The following is a 27,494-nucleotide window of genomic DNA, read 5'->3' as shown; positions in this document are numbered from 1 at the left end:
AGGTATGATGACTGGGACCTCTCATAGGAAGTACTTGAGGTGTTGCTGGCTGCACACGGACCATCTACAAGATCTCTGTATGCGTGCAGGTGGATACGATTTGAGGTGTGGTGCAGGGAGCTCGAGATTGACCCCATCTCTTGCCCCACCACTACAGTGATGGAGTTCCTTCTGTCACTGGCCACAGCAGGCCTTCAGGTTACCCGAGTCAAAGGATATTTGGCGACCTTGTCTGTGTACAAAAGGTCCCCGGATCAGGATTCTTTCTTCACTATTCCGGTCATGGCCTAATTCCTGAAGGGCCTTCTCAATACGTTTCCGCCAATTCCTTTTATTGTCCGAGATTGGGATCTTATTTTGGTTTAGATTTATTGGATGGCGGCTCCGTTCGAGCCCATGCACTCTTGCTCTTTAAGGCTGTTATCCCTTAAAACAGCTTTCCTGGTTGCCATCACGTCATCCAGGAGGGTTAGTGAGTTGCAGGCGTTGTGCTGCAAACCTCAATTTTTATGTTTTTTTCGGGAGAAAGTTTTTCTCAAAGACAGGCTTGGCTTCCTTCCTAAGGATGTTTCAGAGTTTCACCTCTCTGTCTATTGATTTGCCTTTCTTTTACCCACCACTTCATCCCTCCAAATACGAAGAGCGGTTCCACCATCTTCACTCAAAAAGAGCCTTAAAGTTTTATGTGGCTCGTACATCTGAGTTTCTCATTCATTATCCCGTAAAGGTCTTGCCATAACCAAGCAAACCCTGTTGCGTTGGATTATTTTATGTATATCTGAATGTTACCAGTCTGCATGCCAGGGGGCTTCCACCCAGCATCAGGGCAGATTCCACCAGGGGGGGGGTGGTTGCAGCCTCTACAGCCCTACAAAGGGGAGTTCCTATTACAGACATATGTCATGCGGGCGCTCGGTCGTCCCTGCATACATTTGCCAAGCATTACTCTTTTGATGTTGCATGTGGAGCAGATGCAAGATTTGGTAGAGCAGTTCTGCAAAATCTGCGTGTTTAATGCTTCCTGCCCTCCTCTGCTATTCTAACTGCTTGGAGAGTCGATTAAGATGAGGAATCTGTGGGAGATTCTTCTCCCGAAGATTCCTCTTTGCCACTCGCATCCATCCCCGCTCAGAAAGTCCCTGTGGCTTAACGCTTCTGTCCAAGCGAGGTGACAACTGATGATGGGTCTAAAGTGCCTGCTTCAAACTTACAGATCAATTATTATTATAATTATTTTTTTTAAAACACATTTTTTCCAATCTACTAATTCTGATGGGTCTTCCCATTGGTAGTTATCTCATTAATTTTTTTGCAGGGTAGTTTGCCTCCCTCCTGTTGTTGAAAAAGGGAGGAACTGAAGCATGCGGCATAGTGACATGATATTTATGACGCCTGGCGTCTCCTCCATAGTCGACGATCGAGCACCCAGCAAGACGAGGAGATGATCGACGGCTGAGCCGAGGTATATTACGCCTCCTGCCAAAAAGGTTTCCAAACAGCAGAGCGGGATGAGGATATCTATCAAGATGAGGACACTGCAGGAGAAGAATCCATGGAAACATCATTACGGTAAGTAATTTCTCCTTTAGTATTTCAACCTAATTGATACTTAACAAAGACCAGCTTGATCTACTTGCGGGGTCTAGTATACTTAGCCCTCCAAGATACAAGTTTACTGTGGATCGTGACTTTTATTCACAGCCATCGCCACAAATGTCGATCAGTTTCAGTGGGGCAATATTTCTTTTTCCACTTTGATCAGGGCTGTCTTAGTATAAAAAATGTGTTATATTCACATCAATAGCTTGGTGAGGTACAATTGCAATACATTTGACTGCATTTATGGATAGGCACAAACAATGTGCAGCACTCCTGTGACTCTCTATTGGAGAAATTCCAAAAGCAGAACCTTGCTGCTTTTTGCACTTCAAGCATTATCAATGTATCTCAGTGAAAAGGACACATTGTCCAAAGAGGGGTATATTTGCCTGATTCCCTTCTGTTGCTCTGGTGTTGGTCATTCCAGGCGGACAATAGTGTTATATTTGCTTTTTTTTTGTTTTTGTTATTATTTTTATTTATGTGAGCCTACTTTCAAACATGATATATTTGTAGGACTTATTTTCGGTTAGTGCTCTTCCGGTATACCAATGTAAAAAACGGTCAATTTTTGGCCTTGATCATCTCATCCAGGAAGTGGATAATTGCCTTGCTTGTAGAATAGGCAAACTTCAAGTACCTATTCCTGGTATCCAACCAGTTTACAAACTCTTTAAAAGCTGTTTGGTCGCCAGTGAATGTGATGAAAATGTCATCTATATATGTGTTCCATATTGGAATCTGCTGTTTGAAAGGGTTGGTCAGACCATATATGTGCGTTATCTCGAAGTCTGCCACATATAAATTAGCTAAGGATGGCGCAAAGGTTCTGCCCATCGTCCTTCGCGATTGTTGCTCATAAAAATCGTTCTTGTACAGAAAAACATTTTTTGTCAAGGCTATTTCTGCCAATTGGAGGATCAGGATCCGTGGAGTTTCCATCAAATGTATTCTCTCTCCCAATATTTTTTCAACAATCAACGATGTCTCCATTTGTGGAATCCTCATATAAAGAGACTCTGTATCGAGTGTTGCCATCATTTGTGTTTGAGGGTTGAAGGACAGATCTTTCACCAGGTTCAACAATCCCTGTAGTGTCTTTGAGGTACGACTGCATTTTAGGGACCTCCGTCTTCAAGAAAAAGTCGACAAATTGTGACAATGGTTCTAAGATGGAGTTTATACCGGCTACTATTGGTCTACCTGGCCAAAAAGGAGAAATTCATTTATGCACCTTGGGCAGAGCATAGAAAGCCGGTATCTTTGGGAATAGGGGCTTCTTCAAGGCTGATGTATCCTTCACTGACTGCTTCCTCAACCACCCCTGTTATGTCCCAAAATCAGAGTAAGATCACTGGGCAAGAGATGATATTTCTAAGAGGGAGGCCATCATTAGCTCATAGTCACAAGTATTGATTATGACAGTGGCTCCCCCTTTGTCCGCTGGCTTGATGGTAATAGCAGCGTTTCTGCTCAGTAGTGTGAGTGCCGCACACTCTTTCTTGGATTCATTATGGAATTTGTGCGATTCCTGAAGTTCTATCTCCTTCAGTTTTTTTAGGAGTGCTTTTTCGAATGTCATCGACTCCGCCGTAACATTGGTTGGATAGAAAGTTTCTTTTGCACGAGTCCCGTAACATCCCTCCTTGCTTCGCTCATTTGTACGTTCTCTTGGTCGCACAAAAATTGCTCGAGTCTAATTGTACATAGAAGTTGGGCAACTTAGTTTAGTTTCTTTATACCGCTTGCCGAACCTTAAGGTAACTGGGTGCCAGAGACTTAAAGCAAGTTCAAAAGTTACATGCATTTTCATAGTAAACACGGACAGTGACAACTTCCACCCTTGTTTCTAAAGGATCATAGGTTGTAGTGCAAAGCTAAGGCCCTTTTGTAATAATTGCTGTTCTACTTGCTTGAGGGGATGCTGGAAAGATTCATAACTAGCATTTCTGCTGGGGCAACCTCCCGCGGCTCCTTTTGATTCTGGGGGAGTTTGGATATTGTCCTCCCCCGTGTCTGCTTCCTCTCCCTCGTCGATATAAAAAGCCTGGTTTTGATGTGCTGCAATGTTCTTGTGTGATAATACTTTGGAGCCGGGGCAGATCCCTATTAGCTCATATACGACCCTCTTTCGAGTACCTTCTGTTCCTTTACATGAACTTTAAATGCTAATACAAAATTGTGCAACAAGATGGCAGAAGAGTGCACTGTGAAAGAGTGTATTGATTAGCTTAAAAATATGCTATCTTTCCACGCGGCTTGGACACATTTCTACTTTACAGAAAGTGCTACCGAGCATCTGCAAGCTCGCCGACAATTTCTGTTCCGTAGAAATGTGCCTTTGAATTTTGCATTTCGGCCAGAGGTGCTCTGCGCACGTTAACCCTGTAGCACTTTTTATATTCATTTTCTTTCCTTCTGCCACAACATCTCTCCTTCATTTCTACCTCCACCTCAGAATGGAGGTAAAAGGTAAAAGGATCTGGAGGAGGGAATGTCGTATTACTACGTGGCATTTAGCACATGCTGAGAATCTGGCCCAGAGTGCTAGTGCAGGAGACGCGATGTGTGCCCAGCTAGACCAAATTTGTCGTAGGTTGTCCCTGTATAATAATGACAGAGGTGTTGAGGCACGTCAGGGGTTTCAGTCCAGTATGCTATGTGAGCAGCTAGGTCGAATATGACATAGTCGTAGTTGCATTCTAGAGTGCATGGATGGAGAGCCATGCCTGCGGCATGTGTCCACAGAAGTGGTGCGTTTATAAATATCTTAAACTCCAATGGAGTTTATCTTCAATGTTGCTTTGTTAGATTTTTCTAACCCCTAAGTCTCCAAAGGCGATAGGCTGGTCCTTCGAGTGCATCTTCTAGAGGGGTTAGTATACTACTATTGGGAGGGACCTGCCTAGTGGCATTCTTTGAGCATAGTAGGCAAATAATAAATTAAATAGACATTGATACCTGTGGCCTAAGACCAATTTCCCGTCCCCAAAAGAAACAACCGTCTAAGTGTGTTGAGTTTTATGCCCCCCAGGAGCATCTTAGTGAATCACCATTCCTACCCCCAAGAGTCAACTAAGTGCGTAATGTGTCCTATAAGTTAAACTGGCGCCCTTCCCCTCTGCCTCCATTGAAAACCTCTGAATTGAGCATTCTGAGTGCTTGCGCAAGCCCCTTGATAATTAGGTGGGGTGGCTCAACTGAGTGTGTAATATGTCCTGTCCCCAAATCAAACTAGGCGTGCTACAGTTGCTACCTCTAGCGGTTCGTCTAATCGAGCATTCTGAATTGAAGTGTCACTGTGGTTATACCTAGAACTGTATATATTGAGTTAACTATTTGATTAGATTTCTGAGTACAAAGTGTGTCTGCTTTATGTGTATATACCCACCTGACTTTTTATCCTTGATAAAAGAACCGTGTTAGCACATAAGTGTGTGGACATTCACTGTACCTAAGAACAAGCCTACATCACTTCCATTGAGTCACAGCCCTGGCTTCTCACCCAACGTTACCAATTGAGAGCCTTGACTGGGGTGCCTCTGTGCCTCTACCCTAATTATATACTGGGTAGTAGTCAGATACCCCCTTCAATCTTTACAGCTGTGTGGGCAACAGATTTGAGGATCCTTGTCCCAGCACTCTCCCTCTCCATTCACTTATCACTGCCAAGAGGAGTCCATCCCCAATCCCTCGTCATTGTGGCCATGTCATTGCAGACCCTTGATGCAGCTCCCTAACCACAGGCCGGCTCGAACTATACCATTGGCAATGGTGCAGTTCAACATTTTTGCACAGCTTAGAGGTAAGATGGGCAGAGAGCAGGCCTCAAAGGACACTCGCAGTAAGTACAGTCGGCCCAGGAGCAATGCTAAACATAGAGGATTGAGGTCCTGAACAGTGCTCCACAGCTGAATGCAATGAGTCCTTAAATGAACCAAGTGGCATGGGCGCTGTCCACGATGCCCCACCCCCAGAGCATTGCTGAAAACAGTGGACCCACTGCTGAATATAGTGGCCCTGAAGTAATCAGTAACACACCAGGTCCAATCCTGAAGAGGATGGCCCTTGGGAAGGTGTGAACATGGTGGACTGGAGGGGGATGGGTACCTGTTTATTAGCCGGAGCACGGTTTATCCACTGTTCTGCACAGCGGGCCCATTCCTGGATGCAGACAGGCGGCGGCAAAGGTGCTGTCCTAAACTAAGCAGGTCAGCCCTGCCTTTTAAAAAGAGGATTTTGGACTAGCCTGAATATAGCAGACCCAGTTCTTCATGCTGAGGGCCTCTATTGGGCTCCAGTTCCTCAGCCATCAGTGGTCCCAGACTGGAGAAGCAGAGTGAGGCTGCAAGTGGCTGCCAGCGCGATGAGGCTATGCCCGCATGATGAAGCTAGTCCCCAGCTGCCACTACTGGATCGCACAGACGCTGTTGTCAGCTGGTTTGTAGCCTACATACACCATCGTCTCTCTACTCAGTGGGCTCCAGCCTCCATAGCAATGAACTGCCTGCCGCTGTCATTACTTTGATCAGGAATGACTGGCTGCTGATTGGACAACAGAGAGGGAAATCTACCCTATCAGAACCCATAATACTTCGACCAGTCGTAGGCAGACAAAACTGACTGTGGGTTGTGACGGGCTGGACTTGAGCAAGTATGACCACATCTCTGAAGCTAGAAGATTTTCCACTGGCTCCCAGTCCGAGAAAGAATTACATTCAAAGCCCTCTCAATCACCCATTGCTGCCTGTCAAATAATGACCTTTCATACCTAGCTCAGATACTCAATATACGCACGCCCACCAGACCTCTGAGATCCACCCGCAGCCACTGCCTCTTCATCCCAAGATTCAGACACAAAAGAGCCGGGGGATCCAGCTTCCCGGTGGTGGCAGCCAACCTCTGGAACATCTACCACTTGCCCTTCAATCCGAACCTTCCTACCCTGTGTTCAGGAAAAGGCTCAAGGCACACCGGTTTAGTGAACCGTATACTGTATGTACCTATTGATCTCATCATGTCTTTAACCAGCGTCTAGATGCCCAAGGGCTTTGTGCACTTCTACAAATGGAGAACAAAAAGAATCCTAATAATTCCCTGATAAATACAGACAGTTCACCACCCTTAGTGCAAGCTTCACTCGCACCCACAATAAGCACTACCTTGGCAGCCTCAATATGAGCCTCCCCAACATACACAATCGGTGGGACCTGGGTAGCAGCAGTTAAAGCTTCCTTAAAAACCCAAAACAGTTACCACACATTAGGGTAAGCTAAACACACACACACACACACATATCTCTCTTTGTCGCTCAGTCTGCAGGAGCTCTGGACACCTTCCACAGACACACAAATAAGGTGCAGCACAGACCCCAATGGTGCAAGGTTTCCGCACACACAGGACATACATGGTGCAGGCAGTAACAGTGCAGCTGTGGTGTACAACCCCCTAATACTCGGAACTGGGGCCACACAGTCGACAGCTATGCAGGCTCCCCTTAGACAATAGGGGTGCTCGAGGGCTAAACTATCATCCTGGCGCGAGGCCCTTATCCCCATTTATATTAAAAAAAAGGCTTAAGTAATATTGCGGGCTTTTATCGACTGATCACTTATCGACTGATCGCGTTATTAGATGTTACCAGAAAGCATTTGCATCCCTTGTCCTGCATACGTTGCAGAGTTGGGCTCATGACAATAAATTACTATGGGCCTCATCACGAGTTGGGCTGTATCCCGGCTATAATACCGCCCGACTGTAATAGCCCGAGCACCGACCGGTCCAGCGGTATTACTGCCGGATCACGGGTTGGGCGTTAACGGTAAATCCCCATTCCCCATTGGGTCCATTGGATTCAATGGGGCATTTTCAGTGCTAATACTGCAGGCTAATACAGCTGGCGGTAATACAGCCAAAAACAGGGGATTTTCACCTTCAGAAAAAGGCTGGAGGTAAAACAGCCCATTTAGCGCCCAACTCGTAATAGGGCCAGCCCTTAAATGCAGCAGTAATACAGTTACCACCGCATTTAAGGGCTACAGCCCAACTCGTGATGAGGCCCTTAGTCTCTTTCAAGTGGGCTTTAGAAAAGAGTGTTCGACTTCTGTAAAACGGCACAAATGAAGGGTAGTCCGGCATCGTTCGTTGCATATATAGACTCAATAGTGGAAATGGAAAACATTTAAGGACCTGGCGTAGTTTGGAGGAGGGGCGTAGGTCTGAGGAGGCAGAGATCAAAGGGGGCAGAGCTGGCAGTTGTACTGCGCTCAAAGGAAAGGCTAGAGTCTGATAAGCTCAATGGTGTTGTGCCACAGAGAGGAAGGCACAGATGAGGATTATTTTGACTGTAAAAAAAAAATAACCTCTAGGCAGATAACTACTGCTCACCGAAATATTAGAAGGGAGCCTCATTAATGTACCCCCTGAGCCTTGATTCGAGGAGGTGAGCAGGACAAAACTAGCAGGGATCCTATAGCAGAATGTTGCAAAGGCCACTCAGCAATTTCGGAGACTGTTGCTGAGATGTTATATGTTCACCTTCAGGTACTGAGATGTTATATGTTTATCTTCAGGTAAATTATGTGGCTTTTTTCCTATCCTGCTGCAACATGTGCTCTAAAATGTGTTGTTTTGACCTGGGGTTGAGTACGGCTCTGCCACTTAACTTGGTGTGGGAACTTGTGCTCCCATAGAGAAAATCAAAAGCTGGCACCCATGCATATGCAGAGTAAGTGAACATATCTTAAAGACATATATACATATTCAGTTAAATAGACCTTACCCCTTAGAAGAAAGTGCACAAGACAAAAGAGCATTGGGCAGTAAAAAAATAAATAAAATCAAGACCAGAAAAATATCCTGAGATGAGATTTTCCAGTAACTACACTGGCAAGATATAAAAGGTGCTCACCTTTTAAACCCAGCAGTCTATAGTGCAATATTCTCTGGAAAACAAAATATCCAAATATGAGTTTGGATGACAGCTTTATGTGGTCTTGTGGGTAATCGTCAGCACCAGAGCGTGACAACCTGAGTGAAATTCTGGTAGCCAAACACTTGAGCGAGGTTGCTGGCCTCAAACACACCCAGAGGGTGTTGTCTGCTCTCTGAAAAAATCGACACTGTCCACAGACATGCATCCTTTCCTTGTGCCCTGAAAAGCAGCACAGGGCTCCAATCAGGGAAATAACTGCCCCATTCTCTAGGATTGTAAACTCTCTTTCCATGTGAAATCCTGGTCAAATATTCACGACTCACGCTCTCATCCTCTCCCCTCCTCATCCCCCCGTTTGGCTTTCAACAATACTCTGCTATCTAAAGATGGCTTGAAATTCTGCCTCTTGGCTGTCGACCAGGCTTGATGTGTTTCTTCCTTTTACTGCTAGCCCTCCTGTCGCCCCCTATTGTTTCGATTTTGCTCCGCTGTTCCGTCTTAGTTATGTTTCCATTCTGCCTGTAATCTCTTCCTGTTTTCACCTTATCTTGCTCTTCACCTTATTTTGTGCCTCTTCTCGCATTTGCTATCAAATTTCTTTCCTTTTACACCACCTTTCTGATCCACACCTCACAGTGCCTTTCTCTCCTCCACTCCCCCATTTGTCTCTTTCCCTCATTTGGTATGTCCCTCTCTCATATTATGCTGGGGTTCTCTCCGTTCTTCTATCCTCCTCTCTCCTTTGCACTTTTTTCAAACTCTTCTCGCTTCCCGTTCAGTCTCACGCTCTTTTTTCCCCATTTTGCCTCTCCCTCCCATTCTCTCTCTCTCTCTCCCCTCTTCTCTCATGTTCTCTGTCTCTCCCTTTTGGCATGTTTCTCTGTTTGTTTGAGTTTCTTGGCTGGCAGCCACACCTATCCCTGCCTGAGCTCCCGTTCCTAATAAGATGAATGCTCCCAAACACACAGAATAAAAATAAACACAGCGTGGATGCACTTCCAGGCGGCTTATCCTGTAAACCTTGCAACTTATCCCCTCCCTCCCATTACAACTACCATGCCACAGGGCAAATGGAAAAGCCCCAGCAGGTCAGCCACCCCCAAAAAGGTGTCCAACTACATCAGGTGTAGGTGGCGGTGGAAAACTATTTGCTATGGTAATGAACCGTGGGGTGGGTGAGGTCAGACCATCGGTGACAAAACACATGGATAAGAAGGACGTGCTGGAGAAAGATTCAGGCAGTCCCATGGAATTCAACTTGGTGAAGCATTCTCAACTCCGCCCATCACGGGCTACAATATTTATACAACAAAATCACAAATTAGCATACACCGCATTAGTTACATTTTTGGGGTAGTTCAAATCAAATGATTGGCCAGGTGTCATCAGGGCCCCTAAAGAACCCTATACAATGTTTGCTGCTAAGTGGATAAGACATTTCTTGGAACAAAAAACACAACACCCCCTTCATGACGTCATGACACTCCCCAGCCCACCCAACCTCTCCCCTCAATTACATCACCATGTGTTGACCAGCAGAAAAGCTCTCAATTTGGACCCTTATATTTGGCGATAGCGCAAGGCGAGACATCCTACCGAGTCCAACCATTACTATGCCCTGCAGACATCAGCAAGGCCATGAATATTGTTGCAACCCTGGAACGCCAAAACCCATCCTCTGATTGGTTTCCTGTGCACCTCGCCCCCCTGCACCAGCTTTGCCATTCCACCTCACCGACTCTTCCCACAACATGCTGCCAACTGTGCTCTGAAAAAAACCTACTAGTCACTGTGGCTGGATTTTAATTTACTGCATTTAATTCACTTTGGCCTGCCAATCTTGCTTGAACTCCAGGCACCTAGCACCATGGCCTTCGAAGTATCAGATGAGAAGGCTCTGGCTGGATTGCGATCTCCTAAACATAATCCTCCCCTTGCAACATTCATTGACACTGTTTGGCATCCTCTGATATCCTGACCTGGCCACTCTATTTTTCGTGTGCCACTGCAAAATCAAACACCGCTAAATTGAAGCCAGCAGCCTTCAACATGGGCAGGTTACCAATGTATTTTATACTGTAACCTACAAAAGCATGGCTGCTCTACTGCTCATATATTGCTCATAACAACCCCTACCACTCTATCCCATAGGGCCCAAAGCCCACCCCCCATGTGCCCTTCTGTTAGGCAGAAACCTGTGCAGTTCCCTTAGGGACCACTGCAAAAGGTTTAAGACTACAGGTGTTTGGCAGTAAACCCACTTGGTAGCAGTCTGTACCACACAGATTCACTTGGTAGCTGTGGCTGAGCAGTCAGACTTCCCTCAAGAAGAGTTAGGCAGTATACAGAGAATACACAATAGGGCAGGTAAATACAGTAAAACAAGCAAACACTGACCAGAGCTTTGGTGTAAAAGATATATAATTATTTATTTAAAAACACATCTATGAAAACACACTGGCACTAATATCAAGCAATTTCAAAAACACAGTCACTAAAGTATATACACTCCCTTAAAAGAATATTAGACAAGTCTTAAGTAAAGCACCACTTATTTTCAGCCAGCGGTGAGCGCTTAACGCAGATGGCACTCTAATAATTCGGTTTAAAAGGGAGAGCAAGGCAGAGCATGAATTGAAACAGATCCCAACACTTTTAGAAGAACACCGCAAGGGAGGAAGGCAGAATAAAACCGTGAAGTTAGAGTTCAGGAAGCCGGATCCACTTTAAGAGGATCAGAACGAAATGTGTCCAAGGTCACACGGTTGAAAAGTGCACAAAAGTCTCGAAAAGGTTCAGAAAGAAGTTGGACCAAAAGAAAGGGACCAGTCTAGAAGGGTAAGGATTTACTGTCACCTTGTAGCATTCTATAGAAAGGGAGGCCAGGCGGACACAGTACCTTGAAATGGTGAGAACACTCCAGCGGGGGCAGTTGTTCTTGGCAGTGGTTACGAGTCGGTGCTTCGTCCGGCAGAAGAGAAGATCTCGTCGGGGAGGAAAGCAGAAGGTCGTTGTGCTGCCAGGGAAGAAACCAGCCGCGGAATTTCTCGATTCAAAGGAGCGGTCCTTCTATTCGCGGTTCAGTGGTAAGTGGCTATCCAGTTGCCGGGGTGCTTGGCACAGCCAATTTCGACCACTAGACATCCTGGTAGGCGAAAAGGAAAGCGAACTGGTTGTCCCCACCAGCTCAAGGGGAAGAGACTCTCAGGCAAGAAGATCTCCTCTGTCGTCGGAAAGTGGTGAGACGGTTCAGCAGGGCTCCACCGGTGGTGTCGTCGGTGCAGGTCGGCTCGGCTTCTCCCTCTTCGGATTTTCAGGTCCTGTGGCGACTTCTGAAGTTACAGTCCCCAAAGCCCTGCTTTTATGCAGCAAACCCCCATTCACTGTCAGGCTGAGAGTTATCTTGTGTCCGCGGAAGCTGCTGAACCCCCGACAATCCCCCTGAAGTGTAATCCTCAGAACCCGATAATTCTCAGCTCTGTTAACTACACCTCAAAGGGAAAGGGGGAAATGGATATCATAAGAAACACCAGGATCGCGACGTTCTGACTAGCTGATGTGAAACCTGCAGTGAATACATAAGAACATACAGAATCCTCAAATTACTTTACTACCTTTAAATTATGGAAACTTTATATCCTTAACTAAAATGTAAAGAATCATACCTGGTTCTTCTCTTTTAAGATCTTAGAGAAGATTGGAGTAATAGCTGATAAAATCTTTACCTTTCTTGTGGCTTTGAAAGTCTTGAAAATAACAGCAACTCCTTTGATTATTGAACTCTTAAGAATCTTGACTCTTGCCTTATAAACTGTTAAATGTTCCAGTTAAGAAGACTTAGATGAATCCTGTTCTTTCTTCTTAATTAATAGAGTTCTTAGTCTCTTGAAGAACTTGCAAACTTTTCCAAGTCCGTTGAAACCTTTTCTCGCACCCGTGCAAAAATGTACCCGTGCTAAACACGCGTTGAAGAAAACACACGCCGGAGAAAAAACACGCGATGAGGAACACTCGCGCTAAGAAAACACGCGCTAAAAAAGTCACATAGCAGTCTTTTCTTACTCTCGGGTACATGCGCTTTAAACACCCGTGCTATAAACACACACGCTATAGAAATCACATAGAAGTCTTTTCTCGCACACGCGTACACACGCTATGACTACACGCGCAATGAACACACACGCTTTGAACACTTGTGCTGAAACACACGCGCTTTAGAAATCACGGTGCCGTCTTTTCTCGTGCACGCGTACTTGCGCTATGACTACACGAGCAATGAACAAATGCGCTCTGAACACTCGCGCTGAAACACACGTGCTAAAGAAATCACGTAGCAGTCTTTTCTCGCGCACGCTTACACGCGCAATGAATTCACGCGCTTTGAACACTCGCGCTGGAACACACACGCTTTAGAAATCACGTAGCAGTCTTTTCTCGCGCATGCGTACTCGCGCTACGATCACACGTAACAGTCTAACATTGCTCGCGCGCATTTAAAAATTAAACGTTGAACTATACACAGAGTAACATCAGTTCTTCTTTTCAATTTTCATTTACAATCTCCTAAAGTTTCTAATGAATCTGAGCAAAGATTTACAAATCCAAATAAAGTCACTTAGCTTAAGAATTTTTTCTTCTCCAAAAGAACCTGAATTCTACTCCTGAACAACCCCGCATAAGTAGCCGCTCGACTGCCAGGATTTGAAAGTTCAAATCCACTAGGCCAGAGACTTCAGCAGGAGCAGCTACAGATACGTCCTCTCAGCTGGGGTTTCGACGATGAAAGGCAGCGAGTGACAGTTTAGAACGTTAATTGTTGTTCTGCAGTTCTCTCTAGCCAATCAAGGCTTCTATTGTAAAACTCCATCTTGCCTTGGGCCAGAGCCAGGAATCTGTATAGAAAGGTCAAGGCCAAACCCACACAGAAATAAAGGGAAATAATTAAATGGAACCTAACAGTAATTAAAGGAAACCTGATGACAGTAATTAAGGAAATCTGACAGTAATGAAAGGCCTTTCATTCTATCAGGCTGAGAGTTATACTGTGTCCGCAGAAGCTGCTGACAATCCCTCTGAAGTGTAATCCTCAGAACCCGATAATTCTCGGCTCTGTTAACTACACCCCAAAGGGAAAGTGGGAAATGGATAACATAATAAACACCAGGCTGGCGACGTTCTGACTAGCTGATGCGAAACCTGCAGTGAATACATAAGAACATACAGAATCATCAAATTACTTTACTACCTTTAAATTATGGAAACTTTATATCCTTAACTAAAATGTAAAGAATCATACCTGGTTCTTCTCTTTTAAGATCTTAGAGAAGATTGGAGTAATAGCTGATAAAATCTTTCTACCTTTCTTGTGGCTTTGAAAGTCTTGAAAGGGCTCCACCGGTGGTGTCGTCGTTGCAGGTCGGCTCCGCTTCTCCCTCTTCGGATTTTCAGGTCCTGTGGCGACTTCTGAAGTTCCAGTCCCCAAAGCCCTGCTTTTATGCAGCAAACCCCCCATTCACTCAGCCTAGCTGTCAATCAAACATGCTTGGGCCAATCACACAAGAGTGCGACTTGAGTTACCAAGGTAACTCAGTCCAGGGTGCCTAAACCCCCTCCCACACACCGTGTGGTATCCAGACAGAGTGGCACCACTTTTGGAGGCTTCTGTGGAGAAGCCCGCCAAAAAGTGGAACAAAGGGCTCGACTTGGGTTGGAGTCACAGAAGAGAACACAAATGCCATTTTAGAATCAAGTTCTGGCAAAAAATACCAACCGGTGAATTAATATTAAATAAATAACCCGGCGGTATGTTCGAGGCTATATGAATTAAATAATTAAAGTTGGTAGCCTCAACAATGGGAAAATCCCATAGAGATATATTCGTGGTCGAATATAAAAAGTAGTATCCACTGCCACCAGCGAAAACTCTATCAGGGGGCACGGAGACGTGCCCCCTCGACTAACAGACCCCGGGGCAATCAAATTGCCCCGACCAGTACGTCCACAATAGGATGGTTTGTACTGGTTTCTGTTCATAATTTGGGACTAGTAAAGCCAATGGTGACTTTACATGCCCTGGGAGACAGTAGTCAGTCCGAGGGTATGGAGTCTATGGTGGGGTGTCACTATGACACCCCTGTGTCACGGCACTGAGGGTGCTGTGTAACACACATAGTAAAAACACATGAGACCCTATGGAGTAAAAGACCCCATAGCCCATAAAACACATTCACAGTCAAAAGGAAACCCTCAAATCATGTCCCACAGTGTGAGGAAAAGAGTCTCACTCTTGGCAGGAGAAAAAAACAAACTCCAGAAATCCAGCAAAGCTGCTGGGGGACTCACTAGGTTAGGAAATTCAGCCTAAACAGAGAATTCTCCCTAACACTCGTCCCCCCACACCCCCCAGACTAAGGAACAGGAGGATTTAATCCACTCCTGGATGAATCTCATACTTCTAGTCGATGACCTACATCCTAGAGAGACCATCAGCATTTTGCTGGTGACACCCTGACCTGTGCTCAATGGTGAAATCAAACCCTTGCAGGCAGATTGACCATCTCAGTAGTTTTGGGTTTTCCCCTTTCATTTGCATTAACCATCTCAAGGGTTGGTGGTCAGTCTGAATGACAAAAGTAGAACCATACAGTATGGCCTAAACTTCTTCAGAGCCCACACAAAAGCAAAACACTCTCATTCAATGGTTGCCCACCTTGTTTCAGGATCCTTCAGTTTTCTACTGATGAAGCAAATGGAGTGCTCCCTACCTTTCCCATCCAGTTGACTGAGGACTGCACCTATTCCTACATTTGAAGCATCTGTTTGCACAATGAAAGTTTGGTGACAGTCAGGAGCTCTGAGTACTGGGACTTGGCAAAGAGCCTTTTTCAGGTTTTCAAAGGCCTGATTGCACTCCTCATTCCATCTTACCTTTTTAGGGAATTTAGGAGAGGAGATGACATTCAGTGGAGAAGCTATGGTCCCATAGTTCTCTATGAAATTCCTGTAGTACCCAGTGAGTCCTAAGAAGCCTCTCATCCTGGGTCTGAGTAGTAGGTGTTGTCCAATTTTGCACAGCTTCAATCTTACTGAGCAAAGGCCTTATTTCTCCACCTCCTACCTCATGTCAAGGTAGACCACTTTACTCTGTCCAATCTGGCATTTACTTGCCTTTATGGTCAGATTGGCCTTCTCGAGAGCCTGCAAAACATAGCTCAGGTGGTCCACATGTTCTTCCCAGGTTTGGCTGAAGACTGCAATGTCATCCAAGTATGCCATGCAGAAGTCCTCCATCCCTTTCAGAACCTGATTTACCATGCTTTGAAATGTAGCAGGTGCATTTTTCAATCCAAAAGGCATAACCTTAAACTGGTATAAGCCAACAGGGGTAGAAAATGTAGTTTTCTCCTTGGCATGGTCCGTCAGGGCTATTTGCCAATTGCCTGACGTCAAGTCATATGTGCTGAGGAACTTGGCTGAACCAAGTCTATCCACCAACTCATCTGTCCTGGGTAAAGGGTGAGCATCAGTCTTGGTGACTGCATTAAGAGCTCTATAATCCACACAGAATCTAAGTTCCTTAGATCCTGCCTTTGGTACTTCCTTTGGTATTACCCCGAGATCAAGCATCTTGCTGACCTCACCTTTGATGTGGGTTTTTACATTCTCTGACATCCTGTATCCTCTGCTTTTGACTGGCAGACAGTCACCAGTGAGTATGTCATGCTGTCCCCAAGGGGTGAAGCCTGGTGAAAGTGAGAACAGAGAGGCAAACTGATTCAACATAGATCTGCACTCTTCTTGTTGCTCAGGTGTCAGATTTGAAGAGAGATTTACTACTTCAATCTTTTTGTCCAAAGGTAAGCCTCTGAGGAGATCAGGAAGAGCTTCACTCTCTTCTTCTTCCTCTGATGATGCTAGAAGCAAAGCTCCTACACTAGGTCTGGAGACATACGCTTTTAGTCGGTTGGTGTGGAAGACCGTGGGAGCCTCCTTGGGATTGCCCAAGTCCACCAGATAGTTGACATCTCCAAGTTTACCCACAACTTTGAAGGGTCCCATCCATTTGTCTTGCAAGGCCCTCTGCCTTGTTCGTATCATAACTAGAACTAGCTGGTCTTGAGTAAACTCAACCATGTTAGCCTTTTGATCATGCCAGTGCTTGACCAAAGCTTGACCAGCTTTCAGGTTAAGCTGGTCTTGAGTAAACTCAACCATGTTAGCCTTTTGATCATGCCAGTGCTTGACCAAAGCTTGACCAGCTTTCAGGTTATCAAAAGCTTCCGCCATCATGTGTGACATTCTCCTCCAGAGACCTATCACGTAGTCAGTCACTCTGACTGGCTTGGGGGTAGGAGCACTCTCCAACCCCTCCTTAATCATGGCCAAGGGGCCTCTGACTGGATGACCATAAAGAAGTTCAAAGGGAGAATAACCTACTCCCTCCTGGGGGACTTCTCTATAACAAAGAGAAGGCATGGCAGAAGAAGATCCCACTTTCTTTTAAGGGGGTCCTCTAAAGCACCTATCATGCTCTTCATGGTTCTGTTGAACCTCTCAACCAACCCATTTGTCTGAGGGTGATATGCGGTTGAAAACTTGTAAGTAACTCCGCAGGTTTTCCACATGGCTTTCATGTAGTGCGACATAAAATTTGACTCCCTGTCAGAGATTACTTCCTTAGGAAACCCAACCCTGGTAAAAATACCAAGGAGGGCCTTAGCCACAGCCGGAGCTGTAACAGTCCTCATAGGAATTGCCTCAGGATACCTAGTAGCATGGTCTACTACAACAAGTATAAGCCTGTTGCCTGAGGAGGTTGGAGGATCAAGGGGACCAACAATGTCAATCCCTACTCTCTCAAATGGGACTCCCACAACTGGGAGAGGCACTAAGGGTGCCGCATTCTTGGAGCCAACCTTACCAGAAGTCTGGCAGGTGTGGCAGCTCCGGCAGTACTTATCTACTTCAGCCCCCATCTTTGGCCAATAAAAGTAGAGTGAGAGCCTTTCCTTAGTCTTCTTGAAACTCAAGTGACCAGCCATCTCATGGGCTAACTGCAAGAACTGTTGTCTGTTCTCTTGGGGTACTACAAGTCGTTTGTAGTCCCCAGGGGCAGACTCTGTTGGTTCACTGTAGAAGAGGCCATCTTCCCAGTGCAACTGATATTTCCCAGGCTCTTGCCCTTCAGCCTGAGCATCTACCTGGTGGCGAAGACCTTCCAGAGTTAGACATTCTCTCTGTCCCTTACTGAAGTCCGCCCTGTTGGGTCCACCCTCCGCCAGTAAAGACTGCAGCTCAGGATGGTCAACAGGATCCAGATCTCCAATGAGTTCTTGGCCTTCCACTAGCTCTTCCTCAGAGTCTAGTTCTACCACACAGGGTTGTACCACCCTCTCAGCCTCAGCTGGAGGGGGAGTTACAGGTGTAACTTTGGACAACCTTGGGGAAGTCCTTGTTGGCTGCACTGGAGTGTTGACTGCTGGTTTCTTTTTAGAGGTTTTAGGTTTCCCCTTTTCTTCTGGTTGTTTGGATACAGCAGCTGACAGCTCTAGTGGAGTGGGAGTGATCTCTTTCTTCATCATCTCCTTGGGAGTACCCCTCATGGTTCTCTCCCTTGCAGGTCTGGTGAGCTCCTGTAACCTTTTACTAGGAGGTCTGGGGGTATGTGACACTACTCCATGAGTTTTCAAGTCATTACCCAACAGAACCCTTCCTGGCACCTCACTTTGTATGCTGACAGGTATCTTTACAGTCATGTCATTACACTGGATGAGAACTGGTAATTGGGGAAGCATCTGCACAGGCCCTCCAGCTAACTTGGTGAGGCGTTTGGGTGCCTTAGCAACATCCTCAGCCTGAAAAAACGATTTGTCCACCACAGTTATGCTGGCCCCAGTGTCCCTAATGGCAGGTGTCTCCTGACCATTCACCTGGACACTGTCCTTATAATACTCTTTAGTATTATCTGGGATAGAATTAGACATCTAAATTCTGTTGTTCCCACAAACCCAGAGACACTAAAGAAACACTGGCTGAGACTCCAATGGGTTCATCAGCCAGTAATAGAAACTTGCCATTTGTACTTCCTCCTCTGGAGCGAAGGCTAAGGAAACAAGCTGGACCCCTGAAGGTTTACCCTTACATCTGGGATCTCCTTTCACATGGTCAGTAGAGCCACAAACAAAGCATTTACCAAATGCTTTTTGGAATGGTGGCTTGTTCTGACCTCCTTCTGGTTTGGCACCAGAAGGTACACTAGCCTGATTAGGTTTCCCTTGTGGTTTACCCTTATGGTTTTGTTTGGGGCCCTCTTTGGGATTGGAATTATTAGAATTCTCTTTAGAGTCCTTTTTAGGCTGTTTTCCCTCATCCTTCTTCTGAGTAGCCCCAGAATCCTTGTGAGTAGCCCTGTTGGCAACCCACAAGTCAGCAGCTTTAGCTAGCTTCCTGGAATCCAATTCCTTTGAATCAACCAAGTGCTGTCTGAGCTCAGGGGAGCAGGCATCATAAATTGACTCCAACATTACAAGATTCTTCATTCCCTCATAATTGTTAACCCTGTAACCCTTAATCCATCCCTCTAAGTTTTTCAAACTTTCACTCACCCAGGTAGCCCAAGGGGTACCATCATGCTTTTTGAGTGTCCTAAACCTCTTAAGGTATTGGGAAGGGGTCTTCCCAAATCTAGCTATTAAAGCTAGCTTCACACACTCATAAACCTTCTTATCCGCCTCCCCCAACTCCATTTCCACATCAGTTGCAACAGGGGGAGCGTAGAGGACAACCAAGGACGTAGCTCATTCCCTGTGATGTCCTGGAGCCCATGATTATATTCAAACATTTTCAACCAATCCAACACATCCAACTTAGGTTCATACATACCCACTAATTCCTTAGGCATCCGGGGCCTTTTGGGACTGGAACTCCTAGAGGAACCGGAAGAGAGCGAAGCAGTTTCCACAGACAACTTTTTCATTTCAAGTTCATGATTAAGCTCTATTTCTCTGAGCTTCAACTCAGCTTGCTTCTGCTCAGCTTGGGCATTGATTCTCCTGAACTCTAACTCTTGATTCCGTTCAGATTGAGCAATAAAACGTTTGTATTCTAATTCCAGCTTCATTTTTTCAAGTTCAAAATATTCAGGATTACACGTGGGACCTGGTATAGGTCCAGTAGGTACAGTTGGTAAGGCAGACAGAGGTTCAGGGTGGCTAACTGCATTAGGCTGGCTAACTGCATTAGGCTCACTTTCGTCTTCTGACTCATTATCAAGATTATCAATACTTTGATTCAGATCAATGCCATCACTGTTATCCACATTTGCTGGGGTGGTAGATTCCTCTGTACCACCCAGACTTTGATTTTCTAACAATCTTTCTATAAGTTCAATTTTCTTGCCCTTCCCAGAGAGGTTCTTATGTCTACATAATACTTTCAAGCAATCGGCAGTTTTAGCAGATAATGATTCTAGGGTATAACTCTGCGTAGTAGACAGGTTTAGAAAATCAGCTTTTTAGTGCTAAGCTTTGTGGTTAGTTGTCCTAAAGTATCCAAAAGCACACTAAAGTGTATACTCAATACAAATCCCACCACTGTACACCAGTTTTAGGCAGAAACCTGTGCAGTTCCCTTAGGGACCACTGCAAAAGATTTAAGACTACATGTGTTTGGCAGTCAACCCACTTGGTAGCAGTCTGTACCACACAGATTCACTTGGTAGCTGTGGCTGAGCAGTCAGACTTCCCTCAAGAAGAGTTAGGCAGTATACAGAGCATACACAATAGTGCAGGTAAATACAGTAAAACAAGCAAACACTGACCAGAGCTTTGGTGTAAAAGATATATAATTATTTATTTAAAAACACATCTATGAAAACACACTGGCACTAATATCAAGCAATTTCAAAAACACAGTCACTAAAGTATATACACTCCCTTAAAAGAATATTAGACAAGTCTTAAGTAAAGCACCACTTATTTTCAGCCAGCGCTTAACGCAGATGGCACTCTAATAATTCGGTTTAAAAGGGAGAGCAAGGCAGAGCATACATTGAAACAGATCCCAACACTTTCAGAAGAACACAGCAAAAGAGGAAGGCAGAATAAAACCGTGAAGTTAGAGTTCAGGAAGCCGGATCCACTTTAAGAGGATCAAAACGAAATGTGTCCAAGGTCACACAGTTGAAAAGTGCACAAAAGTCTCGAAGGTTCAGAAAGAAGTTGGACCAAAAGAAAGGGACCCGTTAGATGGTCAAGCGACCAGCCCAGTCTAGAAGGGTAAGGATTTACTGTCACCTTGTAGCATTCTATAGAAAGAGAGGCCAGGCGGACACAGTACCTTGAAATGGTGAACACTCCAGCGGGGGCAGTTGTTCCTGGCAGTGGTTACGAGTCGGTGCTTCGTCCGGCAGAAGAGAAGATCTCGTCGGGGAGGAAAGGAGAAGGTCGTTGTGCTGCCAGGGAAGAAACCAGCCGCAGAATTTCTCGATTCAAAGGAGCGGTCCTTCTATTTGCGGTTCGGTGGTAAGTGGCTATCCAGTTGCCGGGATGCTTGGCACGGGCAATTCGACCACTAGACATCCTGGTAGGTGAAAAGGAAAGCAAACTGGTTGTCCCCACAAGCTCAGGGGGAAGAGACTCTCCGGCAAGAAGATCTCCTCTGTCGTCGGGAAGTGGTGAGACGGTTCAGCGGGGCTCCAACGGTGGTGTCGTCGTTGCAGGTCGGCTCGGCTTCTCCCTCTTCGGATTTTCAGGTCCTGTGGTGACCTTTGTAGTTGAGTGTTACTTTCGTAGTTGGTATGTGCACCCCCTGCCTTGTGGACATTGGATATGCATCTCTTCAGCACAGACGTAACACTAAAAGAGACCAAACACCATCTTTGAATGGTGAAGTATGGAAAATTTGGCGGCGTAGCCTTCATATAAGGTGAGACGCTGCAATTGAGCACAGAAATACTGCAAGAGCTTTGACAAAACGATTGAGTGAAGTCTGACTTTTTCGAGTGCTGCCTGAGCCCATTTTGTTTAATCTACAAATGAATGACCCACCCACCACACTGGAAGCTTTAACACAGGGTTTAGTATTAGGGCCACAAATGGGAACTTCCTTCTCTTTCTTGATGATTTGCACATTCTCTGCCCCCCGCTGGAGGCACTAAAAAAAGGTTGGCTATCTTGGTAAGATACTACAATCGCTAGTTCATAAACATTGACAACACAAAACCCAAAGTACTGATTTACCAATAAATGACATCACTAAAAAAGGAAATTTTAGAACATACAATTGATATATGTGCCTGGGAATCGTCTTAAGTGTCTCAGGAAATGTCTCACAAGCCACAAACGGACAATCACGAGAAAGGTGTATAGGCATGCTGTGCCATATAATCTATCCAGCACAGGCTGAACCCATCGGTAAGACTTTGGATAACATTGTCTGGGACCCAACTCTCTGTCAAGATGCTGGCAAGTGGGGCAAGCCTCCAACTAAAAACATGCACCCTATATCTGTAAGTAGATATGTAAGATCCTGTGATGGGTCAGAAGAAGAAGGCGGACACAGTGGTGGCATTCTTACCAATTAATTTATTGAAATAATAAAACAATAGGCCTGTCTATCCCTAACAAAAAGGGAGAGTGACCTACCTAACATAAATCTAACTATGGTGCTCGTCATCAATGATGTAGTCCAAATCAAATAGTCCATCCTCCATCCAAAAAGTACCCTGTTCTGACCCTAGCACTAATCAAAAAAGGGGTTGCACTAACCAACCAAAAAGGGTTCCAGGAGAATGTCTCCCTTCTCCTGGACAGGCTTCCTCAGCCTTAATTGTCTATCAAGAGATTTCCTTGTCACATGATTAATCAGTTCCTTTAGTTTCTCAACGGGACTCTTCCACCTTCTCTCAGGTATTGCTTTATTTACAGTTCCCTAATTGAGGGTCTTGGCCTCTACTCCCCTGGGTTTCTTTTAGTGTCTTTTCCTCCCTTTCAAAAGCTGGCTCTACTTCAAACCATTCCTTAGCATCAATACATCTCTCACTTTGTTCACAGGTCCCTTTGACCACTTCTTACTCTTCCAAGCACTTCCACGTATGGGGACCAACACAAAGATTCTTCTGTCCCTCATTACTTGCTTTCTGGTATTCCCAACCACTGAGATAGATACAACAAGTCTCTTGATATTCTTTACTATCTTTGCAGTTTTCACAAATACTGGGACGAGTATGATTAGTCCCTCAGTTTTCTTTATTTTCTTTGCTGATTTCAGAACTACTGGGTCAAGTGTGAGGAGTCCCGTAGTATTCTTTATTTTCTTTACTTGCTTCAATACCAATGCGACGAATGTGAAGTGTTCCGTTGCGTACTTGATTAGTTTTACTATCTTCAAAATTACTGTGACGAGGTTGATGAGTCCTGTAGTATTCGTTATTCACATTACTGCTTAATTTCTTCCTATTGCCCCTCCCGGTCCCTTGCCATTCCAGTTACTTCTACTTTGCTAGGTCGGTGCCACCGGGGGGGCTGGGATCACAGCGTGCTGGTAAACGCTTCCAGCGTTTCCTTCTTCGCTGTCTAGCTCTCTTCGGCCTTGCGAAGCCCTTTGCTTGTCGGTCTTGGTGTTGTTTGCAGACCTCACGGTCCACCTCCTCGAGGTCACACCACCACCTTGAAATGCATAATACACATGTGAGTCAGCTCCCTGCCGGCTCCTGAACTACTTCTTTCCTTGTTTCTCCACGTCCTCTTGACCGAGGCCCTCCCGGATTCTCCAGACATGTCCCTCCCAGGTTTCAACCACCTGTTCGGTGACGACGCTCTAATGCAAGTCCATCTTTACTTTTGATTGGGTTGAGCGGGGTCCTCCCCAGCGAAGGATCATGGTCCTTCCTCATTCCATGAATTAGTTATTACTCTGTTGTTCACACTCTTCATAGTATGGCCTAATTTCCATAAAGGAGTGATCAGCATTACTCCTCCACTATTCTACCCAGTTTAGTTGGGTTATTACCTGTTGGCATTGTTCATGCTTTCTTCACTCATTCTCTTCTCAGTTTTGATTTGAGTTTTGTTTGAGTATTGGAAGTTGTGTTACAGTAGCAAACAGTGGTCTGTTCAGGTTGTGTTTTCTGAGGTACTGATGGTCATCGGAAAGTGGGCCAGGGAGTTCCTTCACAGAACGAGAGACCTTGGCCCCAAGAGGGGAGTCTCTCCCCGTGAGCTCCCACATACCACTCCCTGTAGGGAGAATGTTTCGAAGTGTGCTCACCTTCCTAGCCTCACAGGGAAGGGCTCCCCTTTGGGGAGAAGTGACAAGATCTCGTGAATCGTCCCAATCCACACAAACACAACCAACGTGCATACAGAGCCTAACTGGGGCGGTGGCCACACTTATTAGACAAAAAAAGAAATCTGTGGTCTTCTGGATTTCTTTAGGCTCTTATTACTCTGCATGCTGGTAACTGTAGGCTTCCATTCAGGAGGAACAATAAAGCTACCTTTATGCCCTTTATGTTCAACATGTTACTAAAATTATTTATGGATTGTCCGGTTCGTTTGATATGCGATTTGTGCACCTTTCAAGGGATATTTACAAAGCATGTGTTATTTTATTTCATCTATGTTTTTTCAAGCTTTGTAAAAGCCTATCACTTGATTTCCATGTCACTACCGTTATCCACAGCCCTATTTTGCTCCACTCTCCCTCACTCCCAGAATCACAGAGTATTTTTACCATTTACATCACTGGTCACGCCACCCTTAACTTTCTTTCCCTGCAGGGACTGAAGTGCCAAAGGAGAAGTTATTCACCTTGATCCGTCGCAGGAGAGCAGGGTTTCTGGTGGAAGACATGAAATACAAGCCTGTCGTTGAACGTGGGGGCAGGTAAGTCTGGTAACGGAGAATCAGGAAATCCAGCAGCATGAACAGCTAATGAGACATAAACAAGAGGTACTTATGGCAGGTGGACTGTGCCGGCTCTGGGTATAGAGAAGGATATTGTTGAAGAGGCCCTCCTCATTGGCTACATCAGCACTCTTGTGATTTTCTATTTGCATCATGCAGCAAGATGTTTATTGCTGAAGAGGCCCTCCTCATTGACTACCGCAGCACTCTTGTGATTTTCTATTTGCATCATGCAGCAAGATGTTTATTGCTGAAGAGGCCCTCCTCATTGGCTACCGCAGCACTCTTGTGATTTCCTATTTGCATCATGCAGCGAGAAGGTTATTGCTGAAGTGGTCCTCCTCATTGGCTACCGCAGCACTCTTGTGATTTTCTATTTGGATCATGCACCGAGAAGGTTATTGCGGAAGAGGCCCTCCTCATTTTAGGCCTCATTAGCATTTCTGAGCGCAACAGACACCAGTGTTTTTCCCTGGTGGGGTCCTATGCAGAGCTATATTCTGTTCAAATTTAAGAATCACACCCTAATTGCCAGATAGAATCTTCCAATTCTGTTTTTGGTTTTGGTGTAGGGGGTGGTGCTTTTATGCCTCCTTGTGGCCAGAACAATGCTACAGAAAGAGAAGCATGGAAGAAGTGTTGAGAAGCACAATATTTGGTTGGCATGGCAACTGCAGTGCTTGTGGTTTGCATAGAGCATTTTAATTGCTATCTTTTGTGTTTTCCGCCATATCACCCAGTTAATGGTTGCTTTATTAAATGTACCCCAATAAGAATTAAGCTTTTGTTGTGTCCTTTTTAAATTTGTTACGTCAGGAAGCCCCCTTTGGCCCTCTTGCATAGTTCTGGTAGTCCCTTTGACGTCTTGGTATTGTAAGGAAGGCATGGTATCAAACAGTAAGACAGACACAAGTGATCAAAGTTCAAGGATGTTTATTGAACTTCAACAAAGGTGTGATAAATGCCTATCTAATCCTAAATGTAAAGATGGGAGCAAGCTATGACCATCAAATAATAACGCAGTCCTAGTCTAGTCTGTCAAAATAAAAGGGCCTGTACTAATAAACCTATTGCCAATCCTTACTTCTAAATACAAATAGTGTGGGAAACAATGTTATACAAAAGAAAAGTGTTCGAGAGATATGTCAGGATATTCAAGCCGTTGGCTTCCCTTACCCACGTTTTTAGCACGGGTGAAGGCGGCACACTCCACCTTAGTACACTTTCTGGCTTCTCTAGCACGAGGATGCAGTTCAAAACTACAACATCAGGGCCTTCTGTGCCAAAGTCTCTTTGCCATTCAAAGTCTCTTATTTCAGAGGGCCTGATGCGACAAACAAACACAAATGTTCCTTTCTTCTTAGGATTGATTTCACATTTACACATTTTCAGGTGATTTTCGCTTCACCCCGGCCCCCCCTCTGCCGGGCTCAGACCCCCTTTAACACAGAGCTTTCAATTGGTCTCCCTCCGCCGGGCTCAGACCAACTTAGTATACTTTGCCAAGCTTTCTTTACTTCAAAAATTGAAGACTTTCGACTGTGAGCGGGATTTTGCTCAACCCGTCTCAGGATCACTTTGATTCACAATTACTTGCTCTCTTCTCGATATAACCTCTTAATCACTTTCCCTTTTGCCACTTCTCAGCTGAATACCTTACAGAGACCTTCGATTGAACACCCACGCGGTGCCCAACCACTCTGTCAAAGGTATTGTATATTGCTTTGAAAGTTCAATCACTCATCAGCGTGTTTTAACAATGTCCAATATAGCCCTTGCCATACAATGTTGCTGCTTGCAACCTTGGCTTCAACACAGACCAGTCTTGTATTGGTCTCCCCAACTCACTGGTTGTGTTGATTTCACTGACGCTGCTTTGTTCTCGGAGCCAAGGTCGGTACCACAGCGGCTCGTGCTTCTCCCCGCCTTGATTATTGACTTGAGAGGGCCCCGGGTATCTCCGACATGCAATGCAGGATTCTTCAGCCTAGTTTCCTGGTCTTATGCCCTGGTCTTATGCCCTGGTCTTATGCTTTCTTTTCTCAAGCTTTCCGGCAAGTAACGGTTCCTTATTGAAAAGTTCAGTGGAACTTCCCTCCTTGCGATCCCCTTCCGTTTTGCCGTCTTTCTTCTCTCGTTCAGTTGCGGTCTTGTGTGCTTTGCCAGTGTGCTCTCGTGCTCTGCCTTTTATCCATGTGGGGAAGCTTAATGGAAGTCAGGTGTGTGTGATGGTCAGTAATTGCCTGATTTCGCCTGACCATTGTATTGGGACACCTCGGGTATAGAGCTTGGGTGTTAGTCTGTTTTCATAGCAGGCTGTCCGTGAGAAAGTGTTCGTGTTGTAAAAGGGAGGGGGGTAGAGTTCCTAAATATCCTACCTGGTAGGATGGGGTAAAGGTGTTAAAGTGAAGGAGATACCGCATCTCACCATCCGGTGTCCCACTCACACTCCCCAAAGACCCCTCACCCAGGTGATGCTCTCGCGCTGGTCCATCCCCAGGAACTGGATCCAAAGCGATGGCCGTGTCCTGTCCACCTGGATGGCAGATCCGCGGGGACTAGTGGGTGAGACACCTTCTGGTTTCTCACAGTATCCAGACTTATTTTTGCTGCTACGGAGAAATGTATGGAGGTCTCCCTGAAGGCTCCAACAGTGTTATGGTGTGCTGGCCTGATTAGTCGGGGAAGGGGCACTGCCAAAGTGTACCATTGTGTCCCAGGGCAAGTCCCCTCACCCTGACTGGTGCCTGCTCTAGACTTCTTATTTTACCGCGTTGGCAACCAACTGCTCCCAGAACCGGAGCAAAATGATTCCCAAAAAGCTCTTAATTCTCTTGGCCCTACCTATTTTGCTTGTTGCAGTTATTTGTTTGTTTCACTGCGTAAAATGCCATTTTGACAGTTAATTGCAGATATGTGCTCTCGCCAGAGCCTAAAATCCATCCTTTGCTTGAAGGTCATGCAGTTCTGACTTGAGAGTCTCCCACGCATCTCAATCCATGTTTGTGTGTGACTGTGTGACTGTGAAAGCAGATTAGGCTCACCAAGTCCGATTG

General features: G+C 45.5%; 1 protein-coding gene across 1 annotated transcript in view; it reads left to right on the top strand.

Moving 5' to 3' along the window:
• Positions 1 to 27,494, top strand: part of CCDC180 (coiled-coil domain containing 180) — a 728,974-nt gene that overhangs the window by 646,587 nt on the left and 54,893 nt on the right. The window contains exon 35 of the mRNA XM_069609330.1: positions 24,312 to 24,417. Within this exon, the coding sequence (XP_069465431.1) occupies positions 24,312 to 24,417 (106 nt within the window). The remainder of the gene's footprint in view (positions 1 to 24,311; positions 24,418 to 27,494) is intronic.

The sequence above is a fragment of the Ambystoma mexicanum genome, chromosome 8, assembly GCF_040938575.1.
Source record: "Ambystoma mexicanum isolate Mex_15411 chromosome 8, UKY_AmexF1_1, whole genome shotgun sequence".
NCBI lineage: Eukaryota > Metazoa > Chordata > Amphibia > Caudata > Ambystomatidae > Ambystoma > Ambystoma mexicanum.
The sequence above is the reverse complement of the archived record's forward strand: the minus strand, read 5'-3'. Positions and strand labels throughout refer to the sequence as shown.